A 20,417-nucleotide genomic window follows, 5' to 3' on the forward strand; every position below is an offset into this window, starting at 1 on the left:
CAGAGAGATGCACATAGTCTTATTGTGCTTGTCCAAAAATCATATCAAAACTGTCATAATATCACATTACTGCTTATTCAGATTGCATAGAAAAATGTCCTGCATTGCCAATGAGGTCGATTTGCCAAAGATGTGGGCGGTGCTGCCACCCCACAGTCCAAATTGTCTCTCTTGGGTCAGCTTGCACAAGGGTTTTCATGACTCCCCTTTGAAGTTCTCAAGTGGATACTGGGAATTAATGCAGAGGAAATCACACATACGAGACAAAACACAGGGATTCACCCCATCCTTTGTCCTTGGCAGCAGTTCTGCCTGGCAGTCTAGGACAGTGGTCTTCAAACTTTTTTGGCCTGGGCCCACCCTGAGCAAAGTGTGGGCAGGCCGGGCCCCCAAAAGTGCCAGATGGACAGTATGTAGAAATTGCTTTGAACATTTGCGTGCCATCACCGCACCCTATTCCCAGTACAGACCCTGGGCTCTCCCCACCCTACTCCCACCACTATCCCAGTGCTGCCGCCCATCCTGCTCCCACTACAGTCCCATAACACAAGCATACACACATCCATACACATTTAAATAAAAAATAAATTGCCATAAACGTACCTTCTGCAGGAGCCTGTGCGTGGTTGCTAAAATCCCCGCTCCAGGTTGCTCTGCCCATATGTGCGAGGAGGCGCAGGAGCACCCCCTCGCACATACATACATGCATTGCCCCAGCCAACATTTCCAATAAGCTATGCAAGGCTGGCGAAGCAAAACACCCCAGTGTTGCATGGCTCAGTGATCATGTGTGGCTGGGGAAATGACAATGACAACTGTCAAAGGCAAACAGTGTTTCCCTTTGACAGTTCAGCCAGCCCAGAAGCACTTCCTCAGCTGGAAAAAGCAGCTGAGGGAGTGCTCAGTGTTTCACTGGGCTGGCTCCTCGGCTCCTCCATAATGGGTGAGGTGGCCAGTGGGTGGACACTCCCTCACCCATTATGGATGAGCCGGCAGGCTTGGACTGGACTATAGGTCAATGGGGCAATGACCATACCAAAAATGCAAAATGCTAGTGTAGGCCAGTTAAAATGGGCCACTTTTTTGGCCAATGTGGGCCAGTTTGAGGAGTTACTTCACTATGCAGCTGGTAGTTTTGACCATTGTTGCTGAATAAATATTCTTTAAATATCACAAATTGTTTACATTCGAACAAAAAACAACCCCTTGTGTACTATTCAAAGTCTGTTACTAAAGGACTGAATATCCATTTGCAACTGCTGGCCATTTTTTCATTGGTGCCTATGACCGTTTTACGGTCCAGTCTGACCATGTGAGCTACCCCTTCCCATTTCCTCCAATCTAAAAAAAAAATGTTTTTTTTTACATTTCATGCTGGGCACTGGTGCCCCCCCTGGGATGCAGCCGCACCCCCCCGGGGGCCACGCCCCACAGTTTGAAGACCTCTGGTCTAGGAGGACCTGTAATTATCACACTGTCAGGTCCATAAGAACATATCTTTGCAGCCTCTCTCCCCACATGTACAATTGTGTTTTTGTGCAAGTTACAGTATTATTTCACATTTAGCTTTCCCAAGGTCATTTTCTGCTTTGCAACAACAGATTTACACGCGTTCATTTTTTCCTCATGTTCATTTCACAAAATTCCTTTTTTTGCCGTTTGCAGCTTCGTTTGCATTTACTTTCTGAGAGGGCTTTTATAGATCTGGTCAGTTTCTGGACACAGAGATATGCTTGAAAATGGTGTATTGGTAATTGACACGAGGCAAGAGAAAGAGCATCTTTCCTTTGAAGTACTTTGCGTGTGTTGGTTTATTTCCAAAAGTAAATCTACGCCGTGCGGACTTGAAGCAGAATTCTTTTGCTTTTCATGGACTTTACGGATGAAACAATGCCGTTCTTGGAGGAATGGCCTTGTTTGATGGTGTTCAAAATGAAATATACAGACAGGGCCATGTTTTAATAGAAAAAAACTGTGTGATGTTTAAAATGAAAGTAGCACAGGTGCGATGCCGTTTTGAATGCAGGTCATTTTCCTGTGCAGCCTTGAATGTTTAAATGACAGAACAGCAATGCACAGCCATTCTGAATTTGGGTTGTTTTCTCTGGATTCCCGTGAATGAAAACAAAATTCAGCTATTCTTGGGGTGGCTGTGTTCAACTCTCGCCCCATATGTGCTCAGCAGACCAAAGCACAGCCATTTTTGCGTAACTGCTGAAATGCAGTTTTTGTTGTAGGGGTTCTGCCTTAGGCCTTAAATGTACCCCACGGTATTAGTAGCCATGGCAATTATTTAAAATCAGTGTGCTGAAAAACACAGTCACAGTTCTCTTCGCCCAGACTTGCGTCATCAACAATCAACCAACTAGAATTCTGCCAGAAGTTCCCTCTGTCAGCCGAGGCCTGCTTATGTATTGTGGCATGCAGTAGGAAGCATCTTAAAGGGGCTTGCTACTGAAAATAAATAATTTGCAGTTCTTTGTATCCATCCTGGAATCATCATCAGCAACACAGACAAACAATTCCGATCCCGAGACTTCCTTATGAAAAGTAACAATTTCATATCCCTTTATACCTCTTTGAAATTAACAATAAGACCTGGGCAGCACCTGCCACACATGCTTCTGCAGCACCGGTGTACACGGCTTGGATATTGAAGCACCAAAATGGCTCATTGCTTGGCAATGATGATGCAAGGTCTGGTTCTCTATGAAGTTTTAATGTGACAGCTTTCACTAGACAGTGCTTTTTAAAGGAGCCTAGTTTGGTAAGTAGCCACTGGCATCACAGGGGCTTAGTTCCATTGACTATTTTATTTGTTATACAACAGTTGGTTTTGCTTCATACTGTAGCTTTTTCAGATGCAGTCATCACTGATTGTAAAAATGCAAATAAAGCACGCTATGTGGTGCTTTCTATCATGGTTGTGTGTAAAGTTAGTTTAGCTTGCTGTTCAGAGATCAATACTGTAGTTTGTCCCTTTACTTGAAGAATACTTATGATCTAACTATGAATGTATCTTTTTTCAGGATGTACCAATGGGTCAATATCACTTTCAGCGGCGCACAGAAAGGTATGCAGAAACAATTTGCAAAATATGCACATTTTAAAGCTGAATTGGAAATGTAGAAGTGTCGCTTTCTTACTCGCTCCATTTGCATTTTACCAGAACTACCTTAAAAAAGAATTGTACGCTGTGTATTATATGCCAATCTCAAACTATTGCTCTCTCTCTCTCTCGCTTTCTCGGTGTGGGCGAGAGTTGCATTGTCACGTGCATGCTCTGTTCTCCAGCCCCGTCATGGGGGTCTCGTAGACCCTTTATAAGAAAGGAGGACATTTTCAGACAAAATGGTGGGTAGTCTCAGCAAAAGAAGCTGCTAAAAACTTGAATGTTTAAACTGTGCAAACATTGTAAACTGGCTTTTTTTAAATGTTACGGTGTTCATATCTTTTTTTTCAAACTTTGATTTTATTATCATTTATGAGAAACAATAACACTAACATCCGAGGCAGCTCCGCTACACTTCATACTTTTGCAAATGATCTTTGAGCATGTCCCTCCCCCAACCCCCAGTCTCCCCCAACCTCAGTACCCCCCAACTAGGGTCCTTGAACTTGAACCGTTGAAACTTGACAGTATGCGTTGTGTTGTACCACGAAGACTTACAGAGTGAACTTTTTCGGTGGTGCTCAAGATCTCTGCCAGAAATTACTCTTACCACGTTCTATAGTTTTCTCATTTTTGTGCTGGATAGTGGATCTCCCCTCCTCGTTCCTCCCCATCTGGGTCCCTTCTCCCCCCTTCTTGTTTTGCCCCTCCCCACTTCAGGTCCGTCAATGTGTCAATATCTCAATTTACATCCCATCCCCCATGATTGTCTCACCCCATCCCAGTTTGACTGAGAAGTGCCTGAGTCATTGTTCACCATCGCTGTCAATTTATCCATAAGGAACATGTTCTTCAGCTTTCTTTGCCAGTCTTCCTTGGACGGGGGACCTGGCCATTCCATTTCTGGGCCAAGGCCACCCTTCCCGCCCTCAGCATTGTTTCCCACATTCTGGGGTATCTGTACATGTCTAAGTTCCTCGGGGCAGGCCTAGTAATGTTGTTAATGGGTCTTGTGGGAGAACATCCCCTGTGACCTCGGCTACCTAACCCCTCATGTCCGCCCAGTACTTTTGAACCTATGGACAGTGCCACCACATGTGTTCCCTCGATCCCACCTGGCCACATCCTCTCGGACATCTCAGGAACATCTTTGAAAGCTTTAATGGATCCCTCTGCCATCTCTGTAGGATTTTAAAGATGTGCTCCATGTCCATGTCTGCTGTGAATAAGTTCCCATGGAAGGCTATTTTGAAAACCTTTTTCCATGCCTCATCTGAGAGTACCTCCCCCACCAGCCCATTCCAGTACCCCCGGAACCCTCTCCTCTCCATTGGATTGTTGGTATTCAATATCTTGTACATTTTAGACACCATCCGCTTCCTTGAGCTGGCAGAATCTATAATTTTCTCAAAGGGAGTCAGAGATCTCCAGAGCCTCCACCCCCAGGTCTGTTCACTTAAGATGCCCTTCAGCCTGAGATATTCAAATATGGAGACCATCCCCTGGCCTAGCTCTTCTTTCATTTCCAATTGGCCCCCCTTTCCATACCATTGTCCGACCAGGCCTGTGCTTTTTTAAATCCCCAGCTCCCCAACCTGAAAATGGGGCCCCACAATGAAGTTAAAGGGGAGGGCCACGTTGTCAGGTGGCTGGTTTGTGTCCCCTCCTTCTAGATCGACCAGAGAACCCCTAATGTTGGGTGGTTCCTTAACCTGTTCGGAATTGACTTTCGCGGAGCCCAGAGGAGGTCCCTGACCTTAAGTGGGTGTGCATCCATGTCCTCCATGTAAGTCCAATAAGTACCCATGCCTTCTTTCAAGTGCTCTAGAAATACCCTCAACTGGGCTGCCCAAAAGTAAAGGCGTAAGTCCGGCGGACCGAAACCCCCCTCTTCCCTTGGAAGGGTGAGAATGGTCCTCCTAACCCTCGAATGTTTGAACTGATTTCTGGAGATCTCTAAAAGTCTGGTCGGGGATGCTCGTGGGGAGGGCCATGAAGAGATAGAATAGTCTTGGTAAGACGTTCATTTTCACTGCTGTCATACGTCCATACCATGACAGTATCATATTCCACCACCGTTCCATGTCAGCCTTATTCTCAGACATTATAGGGTCGTAATTGGCTGGAGGCAATCGGGATAGGTCCCTGGTGAGGCGGATTCCCAGGTATCGTATGGAGTCTTTCTCAACACTAATCCCCATGAATCTGTCCAAAGGGTCCAAGAGCGGGTCCTGCACCCGGATAGGGAGTAACATAGATTTTGATTTATTTATTTTCAACCCTGAGAATTGCCCAAAGGAGCCTATTACGGACAGAAGTGGGGGGAGCGAGTAGCGGGGGTCTTCCAAATAGGCCAGAATATCATCTACAAACAGAGAAAGTTTGAACTCTAATTCCACCATTTAATTTCCTTGATATCTGGTTGGGCCCTCACCGCTTTGGCTGGGGGTTCCATTGTAAGGGCATATATTAGGGAGGAGAGAGGATACCCTTGTGCCATAACCCGCGAGATGGAGAATGGGGCTGAGAGCTCTCAATTCACTTGGACCCTTGCTGTTGGGGCCCTATACAACATGGCTACCCATTTTCTAAGTCGTTCCCCAAATCCCATTCTTTGGAGGAGTCATGTCATGTACCTCCACTTGACCCTATCGAAAGCTTCAAGGTCTGATTCCTGCGCATAATATACAAGGTCTGTTGTTTTCTAGATGTTATCCGAGCCCTGGCGTCCAACCATGAAACCCACCTGGTCCCCGTGGACCAGCATCAGAATTATCCCCTCCATCCTCTTGCCAATCACCTTTGCCAGGATCTTGACATCCATATTAAGCAATATCGGTCTATAGGAGGAGCATTCCGTCAGATCTTTTCCGTCTTTGGGTAAAACAACTATGATTACGCCCATCATTGTTTCGGGTAGGCTATCCCCCTCGAGGACTGTGTTAAACACTTTCGCCAGGTGAGGGGCCAACGGGGACTGGTACATTTTGTAAAATCTCACCGTAAACCCATCCTCCCCTGGTGACGTTCCTCCCTTCATCTCCTTGATTACTTTCACTATCTCTTCTTCGGGTATTGGGGCTTCCATGTCATCAGCCTCTTCCTTCGCTAGGGCTGGTACCAGAATGGATTTTAGAAAGTCGTCTATTTGGGTGTCGTCTCCCCCATGCTCCGATTTGTATAGATTTTCATAGTACCGGCGAAAGGCACCCCCTACGCTCTCGGTGTCGTATCCTAATGTTCCCGTCTCAGTTTTTTATCACTTTCACCATCCTGTTCTTCTGGACCTTCCTCAGTTTCCATGCTAGTTGCCTATGTTCCTCAGGGCCGCTACCCGATCTGAGTTCACAGGCCTATATGGGGGCCCACTCGGTTGGAGTTTAGCTATTTTTTCTCTGAGTGCTTTCTCATGGGCTTCCCTCTCTCTTTTCCTTTGGGCTCCTATCTTAATTAAGATTACCCGTATGGTTGCCTTGAATGCGTCCCACAGGGTGTGTGGGCTAACCTCCCCATTATCGTTCAATTCGAGTATTCCACTATGCTGTCTAGCACCGTTCTCGCTATCACCTCAGCCTTTAACAATGAATTGAGGCACTTCCAACGCCCCTTCCGAGTGCGGCCCCATCCTCCCATCAAGGTGATCCTACCCAGATTGTGATCGGTCCAAGGTACCGGTTCCACCTTGTGGCTGGCTGCATACGGGAGTAAGGACCTGTCAAGGAGGATGTAATCGATCCTTTAAAAAGACTTGTGTATCCTAAAATAGAATGTGTATGGGGGGTCGCTTGTTTTTGAGTTTGGAAGTGAGTCCTCCAGACCAAGGTCACAGTGTTAATTTCTAATCATTAGTTGCGCTTAATGTGATAGTGACCATGAGAATGTTGCACTAGCAAAGCACTTTATCAAAACCTAATATAACCATATACAGTATTTCCTATTGCACCCTTTCAAAACACACCGATTTGAAAGGGCAAGGGAACAGATGACACAAATGAGGGTTCCTAGCTGCTTTGTATACAATCAGGCGCATTTTGGGAACCTAAGAGTGGCCACGGACCTTTATAAATGACAATATATCACTGATTCAAGCACACTAACCTTTTATTCCAACATGCATAATGCACACTGGGTTTGGTACTCATTTCATTTTTCACAATGTTCGCCCTAACAATAGTGTTATATGAACCATACCTTTTCATTCGGACAGTCTCATGACAGCAACACCTGTCATTCCATTGGGGCATCAGGGCAGATGTCCTTTTTTCTGGTGGCAAAATCTGGCACCTTGCTGTATTTCAGAAAAGTAACGGCTGAGAAGGGAAGCAAATGTCCAGTCCTATAAGCACAGACGTCCTTGGAGAATTCTATTCATAGGAAACTATGCACTGTGCACAAGCATTGTCTGTGCAGGTCACTGCAATTTTCATTGATTGTATTTTATTGGTTATATGTGATGGGCACAGCCAGTCATGGCTACTTCGGAACTTTCACAAAGATCATGGGTGGCATCACTTTTTGCATATGTGTGATTACATTAGTACCGGTTGCTCTGAATCTTTACGGGTGCTAATCCACTTGCACAAGTGTAAGCAGAATGTGTGCATGTGCTAATTTGATTGTACATGTGCAACCAGTGTTTGTATTGATGACATTGAAAAAAACGTCCATATGTTTACATAAGGGAATACCTGGAATAGAAGGAGATATATGTGAAATGGCATTTTCATTTGTAATGTTCAGGTAGATTTGTAAAAGGTTGTTTTTTAACCAAATAAAACAAAAAATAAAAAAATAAAAATACCTGGAATAGAAAAAGAGCTCAGCAACCACAGTGATATTATTGGCCTTTAGCACCTTAAGTTGAATCCTTGCTACATCTAAGCCAATTAGTATGTAGTTATTATGTGGGCACTCTTCACACGTCGTTGCATTGAATGTCTTCTTCCTGCCCTCTGAGCGAAGTGTGCCTCCTCTGCCTTACTGGTGCTGGGGGAAGCTCAGCATGATTTTCACCTGCTGCTATCGCAGCTCTCCGCCACCACTCCTCATCTATGTGGGGCTCCTCACAGCTGCAACACCTTTCCTTTTCCTCAAATGCTGCGTGTGCCCCCTGTGCCAGGCCTGCCTTTCGGCAAAGTTTCCCCACTACGCTGTGCCAGTCTATGATTGTTAGCTTTTTCAGGTGCCTTGCCCTGGCAAAACTCACTGTAGCTGGCGCGTTTCTGTTTTTTTTCTTTTCCTGAACTTGCTTTGGTGGGGTGCAGGTACACAGCACAGCAACGATTGCCTAAGTGCAAAGCACACTCAGAACTAGGGCAATGCTGGGATTGGGCACCTCTAGTCCCCCTTAATGGCCTTTGTTTCATTAAGGGCTGTTAAGTCTGTCTTTCAGTGCATCTAATCCCCAGCATTGTCACACGCCTCGGGCACTAGTTTTGAATTGTAAAAGCATCCATGATGGTCCAAATCACTCAAAAAGTTTCAACAACAAAACAAGATTGCCAAGCAGCAGTAATACCCCTTGGAAAACACCATCAATAAAAGCAAAAATACCTGGAAGGCCATCCTAATACCATAATATATTAATTAAACAGAACCACATCCCCCATTCGGAGAGAGGCAAATGGGTAGAAGGTTGACAGTCTGCTAGCACTGCACCATAAGTAGAAGCAAATAACAGCAGAGATACCCACTATAAAACATGACGGAAACAGATTCACACTGCACCCGCTCAGTGCCTTCCGCATGAATTGTGGCACAGAAGTCCCTGGAGCCTATCCACTGAGGAGCTGTATCCCCCAGGACAAGATCGATAAGACCAGAGCAGAAAAGCAGTGGGAGTGATGCGGCTTTAGAGCAAGCAGTGCTGAGCGACACCACAGCGTGGTCTGAGGTAAGGGACAGATGACGATAAATCCTATGGACAACCAAGACTCATCAGCGTCCGGTCCTCTCCAGGTAAGCAAGGCCATACACCAGCAGGTTACTTTTCTGTTGGATTTACGAAAAGTCATCACTTGACACCCTTGTATTGGGCTACCCAGCTAGTCCCCACTAATGTGTAATTAGTGGATGACCGATTGCTGCTGTACAAGAGGGTAGGGATAGTACATCACTAGGACTGAAAAGCATCATCTGACCTCTTCTCTCTTCTACCCCCACATCTGGTCTTTAAAAAATCCACTATCACCCTACTAACCCCCTGTATAAGAACATCAAGAAAGTCCACCAGCAGACCTCAGAGTTTATGCCTGTTAACCTGCACCTCTTGCTTAAGGTGGGTTTGTAAAGTATCTTGTGGTGAAAAATCTGCAGCAAAGATGGTAGTGAAGACCAAGACAAAAAAGGGCCCTATAGTGACCTCAGCAAGAAACAGGAGCAGGAGAGTGATGGATCCCAGGACTCTGCCACCTAACAACACAAGATGCACACAACCAACCATCAAATTGGAATTAATGAGCCAGCATTTGGTAGAGGGCCAGTGCCTGGCGGTGGGCGAAATCCAGGGCAGGGACACATTGTGGACTGCTCCTGCTATTCCCTCCTGCAGTGAAGGTTATATTCCTTGTAAAGTTTATTGAGATGCCACCCTCGACACAGCAAGTTCCTTCCCTCGCCAAGCTAAATGTCACACAATAAACGGTTCATGTTTGTTCTTTTTATTCAGCCCTATCCCCAATTCATCTAATACCCCTTGGATCCCCCCTGAGCTACCAATGAGTCAAGGACATGGCTGCTGTACAGGAAATAGATTTCGATTTATTTGAATCTGATGTTTCGAAACTTGCACTGAAAAGTCAAACACCACTTTATTTGTTTTATACAAAATAAACTTCTCTCAACATAAATAGATCACAAAAGTGAGTTGAAAAGAACCTGCATCCCAATTCTTTACTTTCTACAAATTTGACTTCAAGAATGAATTAGCACTGGTCGGTGTACACAATGTACAATGTAGTGCTGTTCAATTTCAATTTTCCTGCGCACTTAAAAAGCTAGCAGTTTGGTTTTTCAGATTTGGACAAATGCATATGACAATAATTTTTTCCCCAAACCTTTGGTTTAAAATAAATGCAGGGTGATTTAGCAGTTTGTTTTTACCCCCCATCCTCCTACTTTGGTCTGGGATGGGGAAGTCTGACAGCAAAATTAGAGTTATAGGATTTCAGACCCCCACCACATAAAGGAATGTGTTGGAGAAGCTGGACTGCAAAAATTGGTATGATTTGAGAATTTGAGATGTTCTACCCCCCGCCCCACACCCACACTTAATGTCCATTGTTAGGGGAAAGTTAGGCAAAACGGTTGGACTGATTTAAGAGCAAAGACACCCCTCTTCCTTAAAGAAGTCAGAGTCAACAGGACAAAAAGGATTACCCAATTAAGTTATAGGCTATAGATTTTCATCGCACACAGGGAAGTGAGCTTTGTGAATTTTAAATTTTAACAGAAATCACCCTGTAGTGTTCTTCCAAAGGGAATTAATTAAATTAATATTTTTAGTTAAATAGGCTCAGGATTTACAGAGATTTGGCCACCCAACCCACTATAAAGGGAAAGGATTTAAGGCCAGCAGATTTGCCCGCATTTTGGTTACAAAGGGCTCAAATGTACTAACATTGAAAGCCTCTGTTTAAAGTTCAGGACAGCCAGCAGCATGTCAGGACCCTCTGGAAAGATAGGGCAGGGGTCTGGTCACTCCACTCTCAAGGATGGTCTCCCACTTTCCACCATAGTACCCAGTCTATTTTTAGGCTTTCCTAGAACTAGACAGCTCCACTCAGATGTACTCTCAGCAATCCCCTCTGGTATTTCCTTGCAGCTATCAGATGGTAAGTTTCAGTAGTTCTCCCCAGTGGTACGTTTCAGCAGCTCTTTCACTTCCTCATAGTGCCTCCTTTGAATATAGCACCAATGACACCACCAAGTTTACAATCCTGGGGAGTACCCTGGAAGAGTTCTCGCAAATAGGACTGGACAGTTACCTTTCTCTCTACTCCCAACTCCCGCCTCTCTCTACGGATTGCTTTACGAGTTTAGAGCAGACATATACAGCTTCATTTGCAATCCCCATTTGTTCTCATGTCAAATTTTGTCAAAAATCTAAATATGTGGCAAAACTTCATAAGTTTACTCATAACTGGCATACTATATATATTTTCCAATTCAGCTAATCATGGGGAATAAAATAAGACGACAGTCAGGTCTGCACCATTTTACATGGCTGAGTGGCAATTTTCTGACGTTTTTATAAAAAGTATAACCATTAGGAACATGTAATTTATTCCCTATATTCTTAATTTTACTCTCCACCTGTTAGAACATTTTCAGATCAGCCAGAAACTCATTTTAGATGGGCATTATAGTTCCCTGATTCTTACGTGGATGAATTTTATATCACCAAAATCTCCTGGAAATTATCTAAAAAATGACACATAAATAAAGAAAATCTGACTTATGGTTGCTGAGAAAAATACCTAAATTATAATAATACTTTTAAATAAATGGAATCTTCAAATGTACAAATATAAGCTTCCCTTCATCCATGCCATTCGCCACTCTGGGCCAGCCTGTAACCAGAGTTTTTATTGGTCATTGTGTTTGAAGCATGCCCTAGGAAGTTGGAGTTTCAGGCTCCCTTATTTGTAGACCCCGTTTTCAAACCTCCTGCTTACATTTTGGTCATACATCAGCCAAAGGAAATTGTCCTACAGTGCCAGCCCAACCTTCAGGGACAACTTTTAGGCAGGCCACTTTTTATTGCAGTTGTAAAATAGCTGGAGGATGTTAACCAGGCTTTCCATGGGTGAGTCATTTGTGACATTTGTCCCACAGCAAGCAAAGGGTTTGCCTTCGGGCCTACAGAAACCTTTTCATGGAAATAAAGTGGGCTTTTCTTTTCAAAAGTTTGCTGGTATTTTGCCTGCAAAACATAATATACATTACTTTTTGTCAACACGCACCATGTTTTTCCATGCCATTTTTATGTTAGCAGGGATACATTTTTCACATTTAAACTGCTTTAACTTGCAGACACACATGCAAAGTCGTTTTTGTGTCAGTGTTTAAAAATCCTGTTTTTCATGTGAAAGGGATCCTTGAATGTATTCTTCATTTGTGAATAAACAATGCTGCTTTCCCTTTGGTAATGGTAATGACATGTAGGCCTCCTTTTTCACGTGGACCTTCAGTTTGGGGCCTTTGATTACACCCCAACCCTATCTGCAATAGCGCTGGTACTCTGCAAAGAGAAGCACAGCTGCACAACTCTAGACAGGATATGCAGACGATGGCTGCAGTCTTTGGGGCCACAGGTGCAGCACTTCACATCATGTGTTCAGTGCCAGCATCTCAACCTAATGTGCATAGTGCAACTAACACGACACTGACTCCTTCTGATAGATCCTTACTGGAAGCTCTAAAAAGGTATATTCGTTGTCACTAGGCAGAGAACTGTTTAGGCACAAGTGGGGACAGGTTACATCTATAGACATGAGAGGTAGACCTGAAAGTACCCCAAGAAGAAATCCTGAGGACAGGGCACTTCAGGATCCAGACACGGTGGAGAATGGCATAAGCACCAAGCATGCACACCCAGGAGGGCATACCAGACCTTGGGAGGTGATTTGTTTTAACTCCATCATTTGAAGTTGGCAAATGCAGTTGTAAAGGCACACTGGGGATGCTTACCCCTAGGCAAATTGAAATAATTGATTACAGCTAAAGAGGCATGATAGACTCACCATCTCCTTTGTCCCTTTTTAACACCTCCCTACTTCCCACTTCCCCCATACCCACCCACATCCCACGCCTATACCTGGTCAAATGTCTCACTGACTCCAAACAAATGTTGCAAATGAGCAGGCCCCTGTAGTGGGTCCCCAGTGTCCAAGAGGTTCACAAGGCTGCTGTGAGGGCAACTTAGTGCATCTCTCATGACCCAAGCAATAAAGGACAGGCAGTGTTTAGTTCTGCAGGTGTTCAGCTACGGAGGTGGAAAGCAGTGAACATATTCATATGCCACCCAGCATTGAAGTTATTGGTATGGAATGAGAGTTGCATGATACTTAAGACATTTACACTTTCACACTCCTATATTATTCTATTTAATTTGTTTTTCCTTTTGTGGCTCACCTATTGTTTGTGACTCTGTCCTCATACTTTCTGGAATCGCCGGAGCTTTCCCCGGTTACTCTCAGCGGTGTTACTGGTAATTACTGACAATCTCCAAGCCCTGCAGTGTGTGCGGCTAAGGATGAGTATGATTGTAACTGTTATTGGGGGCTGGAGCAAGGAGAGCATGTGAGAGCAGATGACTGCACGCACTGTGGGGGAATGGTGGCTCTCTGCCCGGAAGCTTTAGCTCATATCTTAGACATGTCGTTGTGGGCTTACAAAAACCTTACAATTTCCTCTCACCGGCCGTGTGAATAGCCATTTGCACCGAAAGTGTGTACTCTGATAACATCTGGTTAACATTTGTATTGCAACACACAACATGGGGGAGAGGACATTCCCTATCCTGTTCCAAGCAACAGGCGATAGCCACACATCAGTTGAATTTTGTGTTTTAAGAGCAAAGTCTTACAGGCAACAGACATTTAAATGGCAAACAAAGGGTTGACAAGGAAGGCAACCGTTCATTAAGCAGCTGAAAGGGCTTTCTCATGGTGTTTTACAAGTGAAGCCTGTGGGAGGTCCTCACGCATTTGTTTTCAATGCTGCAACATTGTCACAGTGAGCCTGCTACACTTGGCTTGTTATAAGGAGCTGCAATCAGCTTGACATCTTTTCTTTTAGCGAGATAAGAGAGGTAACTGTTGCCATTTTCGACTAAACTGTGGCAAGGGATTTGATTGAACTTCCCCACCGCGGCGAAGTGAATTCTGTCTGCCGCACAGGAGTGCCTTGAAGCAGACGAGCAATAAACCTGCAGAATTAACAACTCTTCAATGCATTTTTTCCCCTGAGTAGCCTCGGAATTAATAACGCTCAACTGGTTTGTCTTTTACATCTTAATCAGTGTTTATGGAGTTTGGAGGCAGGGCTTCTACAGTTGTGTGATCACTGGGAACTATTGTTGAGTTGCTGATTAAACAACCGTGCTGAGGGCCGAGGGTGGGGAATCGGACTGGGGGTGCCCCACGAGCTAGTGGAGCGTGCCTTGGCTAAGCCCAATGTTGTTGTTTTTTCTCCCTTACTGCCTTTTTTAATTGAAATGCACTGGGACCACCGAGCGATTATTGTGATAATTTCTTTGATAGCTTGCTCATTCTGAGGGAATTTTATTTTAATTTTATTTTAAATGTTATCTTTTATTTCTGTCATAGTGCCTACATACACTCACGTAACAGTTACTGGGTAGGATTCACATTGCTAATTTTACTGTGGAACAGTTCTTAGCATAGTGTTGAGTGAGCCTTTAGCAGTAACTTGCAATAAGGCTAGTGGCGAACTAGGCCTTACGAATTTTAGGGGCAGGACTGAGTTGGCATTTATGCTACTTTTGTATTTTTGCACACTTATTATATTTTGATCTTAATATTTGGGATTCAAAATGGAAGGTTTTACTATTTTATACATATCAATCAACAACAGACCATGTATGCATAGTTTAATAATTGTATTAACTCCATTTGTTGTGATTTTTAGCTTACAGTGAATTAAAATATTAATTTGCTGATAAGTTGCTCTATAAAGGGATTGCAGGCAGTTTCTCTTGTGTCTACCACATCTTGGTCCATTAGTAACAGATTGTATAAGGGCTGCGTATGTCGCACAAATAAAATGTCCAAGAGGAAAGCAATTTCAGATATCTCCCCTGGGAGAAGACACATTAAGCTGTTTAAAATGTTCGAACCCATAAATGATAAGATATGACATTTATAACGTGCCTATATACAACTGTTTCGAGGGGTAAACGTATGAAGTAAACCTATTGATTATGGAAATAAAGGGCCTGCTGAGTGATATACAGGGGAACGTTGAGGGAGGTGGGAAGAGGGGAGTATCATCAAATTGTTTGGTGGAGGGATATGCTGAAAACTTACAGTCCATAGTGAATGATCGAGGTACTCTCATAGCACCCCGTCCACCTAATTGCCCAATGAGAGAAAAATCAGGGGGCATGCGCAATGAAACCTTATGTGGTTTTGAAGTAGGGCTTAAAGTAGGACAGGTGGGTGGTACAAACTATATCCTGCCCGTGGGTAAAACAATTGTGGACAGACAGGTGCCGCAGTGTATAATTGAATATATCCCACCTACCCACCAAGATGAAGTATTGCTTCTACCACCATCTATAGACCCAGTGAAAACTCCAGGGGTAGTGCAGGTGGTTGCTGTCAATAATGGACAGGTGGTTGAAATTGCCGTCACAATCTCAAACAAGTTTTCGATCTTGGGGCAGAAGTCTGCATCTTGTTTGGAGAAGCTCGGTGGCATGGGAGTAGAACAAATGAAACGAAGGTTGAAGTCAGGGTCCAAAACATCTCTAGTAATGGTGCAGAAGGTCACACAGCAGAACATCAAAGCTGACATATGTGAGGGAGGGAGAACCCAGATCCCTTGGCAAGTCTAAGGAATTAATTATGGGATATGTTGTGGCAGATGAGGCATATATAAGGTGATTATGAGTGAGATCCTGGAGGAAGTGGGGGAGTTAAAAGCAAGGCTCACTACATAAACTACCTGCGATTCCATTGACGCAAAAAGGACGTTCAAGCCTGTAGGACCCCCAATACCCATGCCAAAGGCGGTACTGGTGCATCCAAAAGTGAATCACCAAAGTGCTTTTGGGAATCACCAATCAAACACTAAAGGAGCGAGTCAGAGTCTAATAGCTGATAAATGTCCCACATGGGCCGGCCCTCTCATTGAGGTTCTAGGGAGGCAAGCTAGTAGAGGTCCTACCTGTCAGAACACATTCTCACATACTGGGCCGCCTCAATCATCCAAAGTAGCATCTGTGGAGATATAGAAACAAAATGTCCATCCCAGAAACTTTATGAGAATACCAAGAGAACATAATTTTATGAGAAAAGCTCCATGGGGTCATAGGGTTCCATCTGTATTTATGACTAATGTCCCTATGTAAACAAAGGAGTCTTTCGAAAATCAAGAGTCACTCATTAACAAAGTCATACATTGGATCCGCTATAAGAGAGGCTGCAGTTCCATTATTCGGGAGTACATTGTGGCCTGTAGTAGATTAAGCCAACCAAACAGTAGGGTGGATTGTATTGAGATTGTCTTGAGGGACGATCAGCTGGTACAGGGGCTCCTATCAATTGAATGCCGGTCTTACCCCCCACCTCCAGGTATTAACATTGCCTTAAGAGCGACTCACCAGAGCTGATGGGTGCTCCCATAGAATCATCCCTAAACACCATGGACCGCCTAATTGCTATGGCCCTAGGGCCTAATTTGGGCCTATGTGAAGGTGAAACCCCTATCAGTCATCCAGTAGTACATGCGGGCCTTGATGACATCAATTAACTGCCTGCGGAAATTGGAATCACAACCAGCCTAAGTTGCACTGTCATCAATTTCATATCTAGAAATATTGCAGGGGTTGTAAAACATCTCGGAAATAGTGCCTGGGTAAAATGTATGGAGGGATTTGAAGTCATTGGCCTGCAAGAGACATGGGCCTTGGATGAGATAACTATCCAGGGGTGCGCTTGTTGTTACAGTTAAAAAGGGCCCAAAGGCAAGACAGTACGGGGGGATTAGTTATTTGGGTAAAGGCTTGCATGAATTAGGAGGTCACAGAGATTAACACAGGTTCCCCTGACTTGCAACAGTTGGAAATTAGCACACCTGAGAACTGCTGTATTTTACTGTTTAACCTCTATAACAGGCCGACAGAGAAATCACAACTAAATGCTTTAGTGAAGCTTGAAGAATGCACGACCAGCTGGGAACAGAATGGTGGTCATCGCTATAAGATAGTTGTGATGGGGGATTTCAATATGCATCTGGAGCCCATAAAGGACTTGAGGGACTCTGTGAAGACCAGAGCGCTGCAATAGATATTCCTCAAGTAGTTGCAAACCCACTGGCTAGTATCCCAACAATTTAGTGGAGTCCTTGTGAACCCTATACATGGGATTGAGGGCATGCAATGGTCACTTTACATCAAACCCGCTCATTAAGGATACTTGTTATGGCCCAAATGGGAGCTCGAGAATTGATTATGGCCTGGTTTTCATCCAAGACTGGCCGCAAGTCCTCAGGTTTGAGGTTGCTGAGTGCTTGGAGGGTGACTATATGCCCCTGGTTTTCTCCTTGATGGGTCCAACCAGGGGGGATATCAGATGTCCCACCACTCATGATGAAAAAGCGATCACTGGACAGGCACGGCATGCTGTGAAATGGGCCACTTTGCTGCAAACAAATCTTATTGCTGCAATCTATTGATTAATAATGGGGAACATTGAGCAATTGGGCTCTGGAGACTATTAGTTGGGAAAATGCTCAAAGAAATCCAGCCGGTTATTACTATTAACAGACCTTCAAGCCCCAGGAATATGAAAAGAGGGGAGCCATTGTTTGATTAGCCTGTAGAGATTCTAAACACAAATTGATGACCTATTTGAGGTCCAAAGAACAACTGGATAGGGTGCATCTTTGTGTATTAAGAAATAGATATAAAATCCTGTTAAAGTGCGAAAGACATGTGTACATGAAGGAGAAATGGCCCCTGGTGCTGGATATGGCAAGGCAGGGGAATCTAAAAAAATGTTGTTGCCCGTCACAGAGAGAGATTTGAAGGGTGAAATTGTGGTACAAGCCTGTATTTCCCCTGATGTGTGGTACAAACATTTTGAAGTTCTTTATCATTCCCCACATGTGTGTAAGTGACAGTGATGAGTTGGCAACTTTGACCATAGATGATCCCCAGGGGATAACCATTCTGGTACTGACTCTACGGGAGGTAGTAGAGGCACTGAGATCTAAGGCCAGTTGTAAGGCCCTGGCTCAAGATAACATCCTGCTAGACCTTTTCAAGAGCAAGCCTGTAATTATGTGCCAATATTGACTAAGGTTTTGAATTCAGTTCTGGCCACTGGTGCGATGGCGGTTACATGGAACAGGTCAGTAATAGTTCCAATCTTCAAGAAGGGGGATAGGGTTGTGTCATCCAAATATTGCCCTATCTCCCATCTTGATGCAGCAGGAAAAATCTTTGCCAAATGTATCCTGAAGCACTTACAGCATGGGTGGATGGAGCCTCCCTATTACATTTTCTTCAAGAAGGCTTCCAGGTGGGTATACGCGCAGTGGATCAGAGTTTTAGGCTCCTTCTGATTATCCAGAAACAACTATTAATCACCAAAACTAAGTTGTATGCAGTGTTCATGGACCTGAAGATGGCTTTCGACAGTGTCCCTAGGGGGCTGCTGTGGGAGGCTCTTCAGGTCAGGAGCATCCCAGAAAACCTTTCGATGCTCATACAGTTATTGTATTCTAACAACACTGCAATTGTCCGATGGAGCCTGGAGGGGAATGTAACCAAAACCCCGCTATTGACAGGGAGGTGCGCCAAGGATGTGTTTTGGCCCCGTTGTTATTCTGCATTTACATAGATTCCATCATTGATGGACTCCTGGTAGCTAACTCGGATCCACCTAGGCTTGGCAGCGATAGGGTGCCTGCACATTATTTCGCAGACAACACTGTGTTTCTGTCCACATCCCTGATGGGCTTACAGCAGGTGTTTGACTGTTTTGAGAGCAGCTGCAGTGACCTTGGGCTGGAGATCAATGCTAGTAAGACCAAGTTGATGGTCTCCAGCCCAAGAATTCCAGAGTTAGGGGCCTAAATGTCACCATGGGAGGCCTCGTATTAGAACAGGTACAATGGTATGATTATTTGGGTACTCTCTTTTCATCAGGGGAAGGTGGTTGGCACAGTTCTTGAAGGTCAAGACCACACTGGAGAAAAGTAGAGAGGCCTTGAAAAGCTATTACTTTAGTCATGGTGGGCAACAGTTAAGCTAGTCCCTGCAGTCTACCATGCTCAATAAAAGGCATCCACCATCTTTGGGTCTGAGGTCTGGGGTCATGTAATTATGCTCCCTTAACAATGGCTGAGAACACATTTCTTTAAAATATTGTATTTGTCCCACAAAGTACCCCAACATCAGCGGTAAGGATGGAGTGGGATATAGGTCCCGTAGGTGAAGATGCAGAAATGATACCTGTCTTTTATTGGCTGAGAGTATGGGGTACTCTGGGCCTGGCTAAGTATCGAGATGCTCCCATTTCTGTTATGTTCCGAGGGGTTCTCACAAAGTGCCCTGGTTGCTCCATGTGAAGAAATGGCTTTCTGTGCTGGGCTTAAGCATGTTTTGTGAAAGCCCAATAACTATGCCGTTTGACTGCCAAAATATTGGTAAAAATAGCTTATCTAAGACATAGACTAAATAAAGCCGCCTTAATTAGCTCAGCACTGGCTAGTAGATCTGAGTACTCGATTTATAAACCGCTGCCAGGCTATGAGGATTACTTGGATGTTATAGCTCCACCTTATACTCAGGCACTGTTTATTAGGTGTCGCCTAGTCACCCTGACGCTGAGGTCTTTTACCACCAGTTGGGCTATAAATCAGAACAAATGTTGTCCGATTTGTGATGGCGAGAATGGATAATTTGGTGCATTTTTTGTTTTTTTGTCCGGGTTTGAAGGAGCTTAGAAAAACCTGAATATTCTGTTTTGTTTCCTTGTATATGCGACTGGCATGCCATAAGAGGAAAAATTCATTTTGTATCAGCACTTTTGACTTTTATCTTGTCCTTCTGTGGAATTTTATATTGGCCTTGTATTCATGCATTTCTAAGTCTGTTTTATTTTACCTGATGGCTCTCGCTGAATAAAGGTTTTCAACAACAACATTGGCAACAAGACTGACGGAACCTCTTAATGAGTTGAAAAAGGCAGTATCCAGCCAAAATGAGAGCAGACTCAATTAACATCTTAGAGTTGACAGATGTATTGAAATCATACGAACAATAATAAACCGCTCTTCACTGAAAAAGAAAGTGTTGAGACAACTGATTGCACTAAAAGGGGAGGGCACAGAGCACTAGTGTTTGCTGCCAGTTAGACGTTGGCTACAGCTACCTTGGAAGCTGTGGCATCACTGGAATTATGTAATACAAGTGCCAGAATCTGCAAGAACCTGGAGGTACACATGACTCCCACAAGAACAAGTGCAAACCGTCTCGCTGACACATGTCAGGAGGTAGGGGTGAACCCGGGTTTCTGCAAAATACGGGGAGCATTGCAGCCATGGAAAATCA

At 44.3% G+C, this 20,417-nt stretch overlaps 1 protein-coding gene across 1 annotated transcript in view; it reads left to right on the top strand.

Moving 5' to 3' along the window:
• Window positions 1–20,417, top strand: part of ADCY2 (adenylate cyclase 2) — a 3,241,403-nt gene that overhangs the window by 2,475,008 nt on the left and 745,978 nt on the right. The window contains exon 11 of the mRNA XM_069613724.1: window positions 3,030–3,073. Within this exon, the coding sequence (XP_069469825.1) occupies window positions 3,030–3,073 (44 nt within the window). The remainder of the gene's footprint in view (window positions 1–3,029; window positions 3,074–20,417) is intronic.

The sequence above is a fragment of the Ambystoma mexicanum genome, chromosome 5p (assembly GCF_040938575.1).
Source record: "Ambystoma mexicanum isolate Mex_15411 chromosome 5p, UKY_AmexF1_1, whole genome shotgun sequence".
Classification (NCBI taxonomy): domain Eukaryota; kingdom Metazoa; phylum Chordata; class Amphibia; order Caudata; family Ambystomatidae; genus Ambystoma; species Ambystoma mexicanum.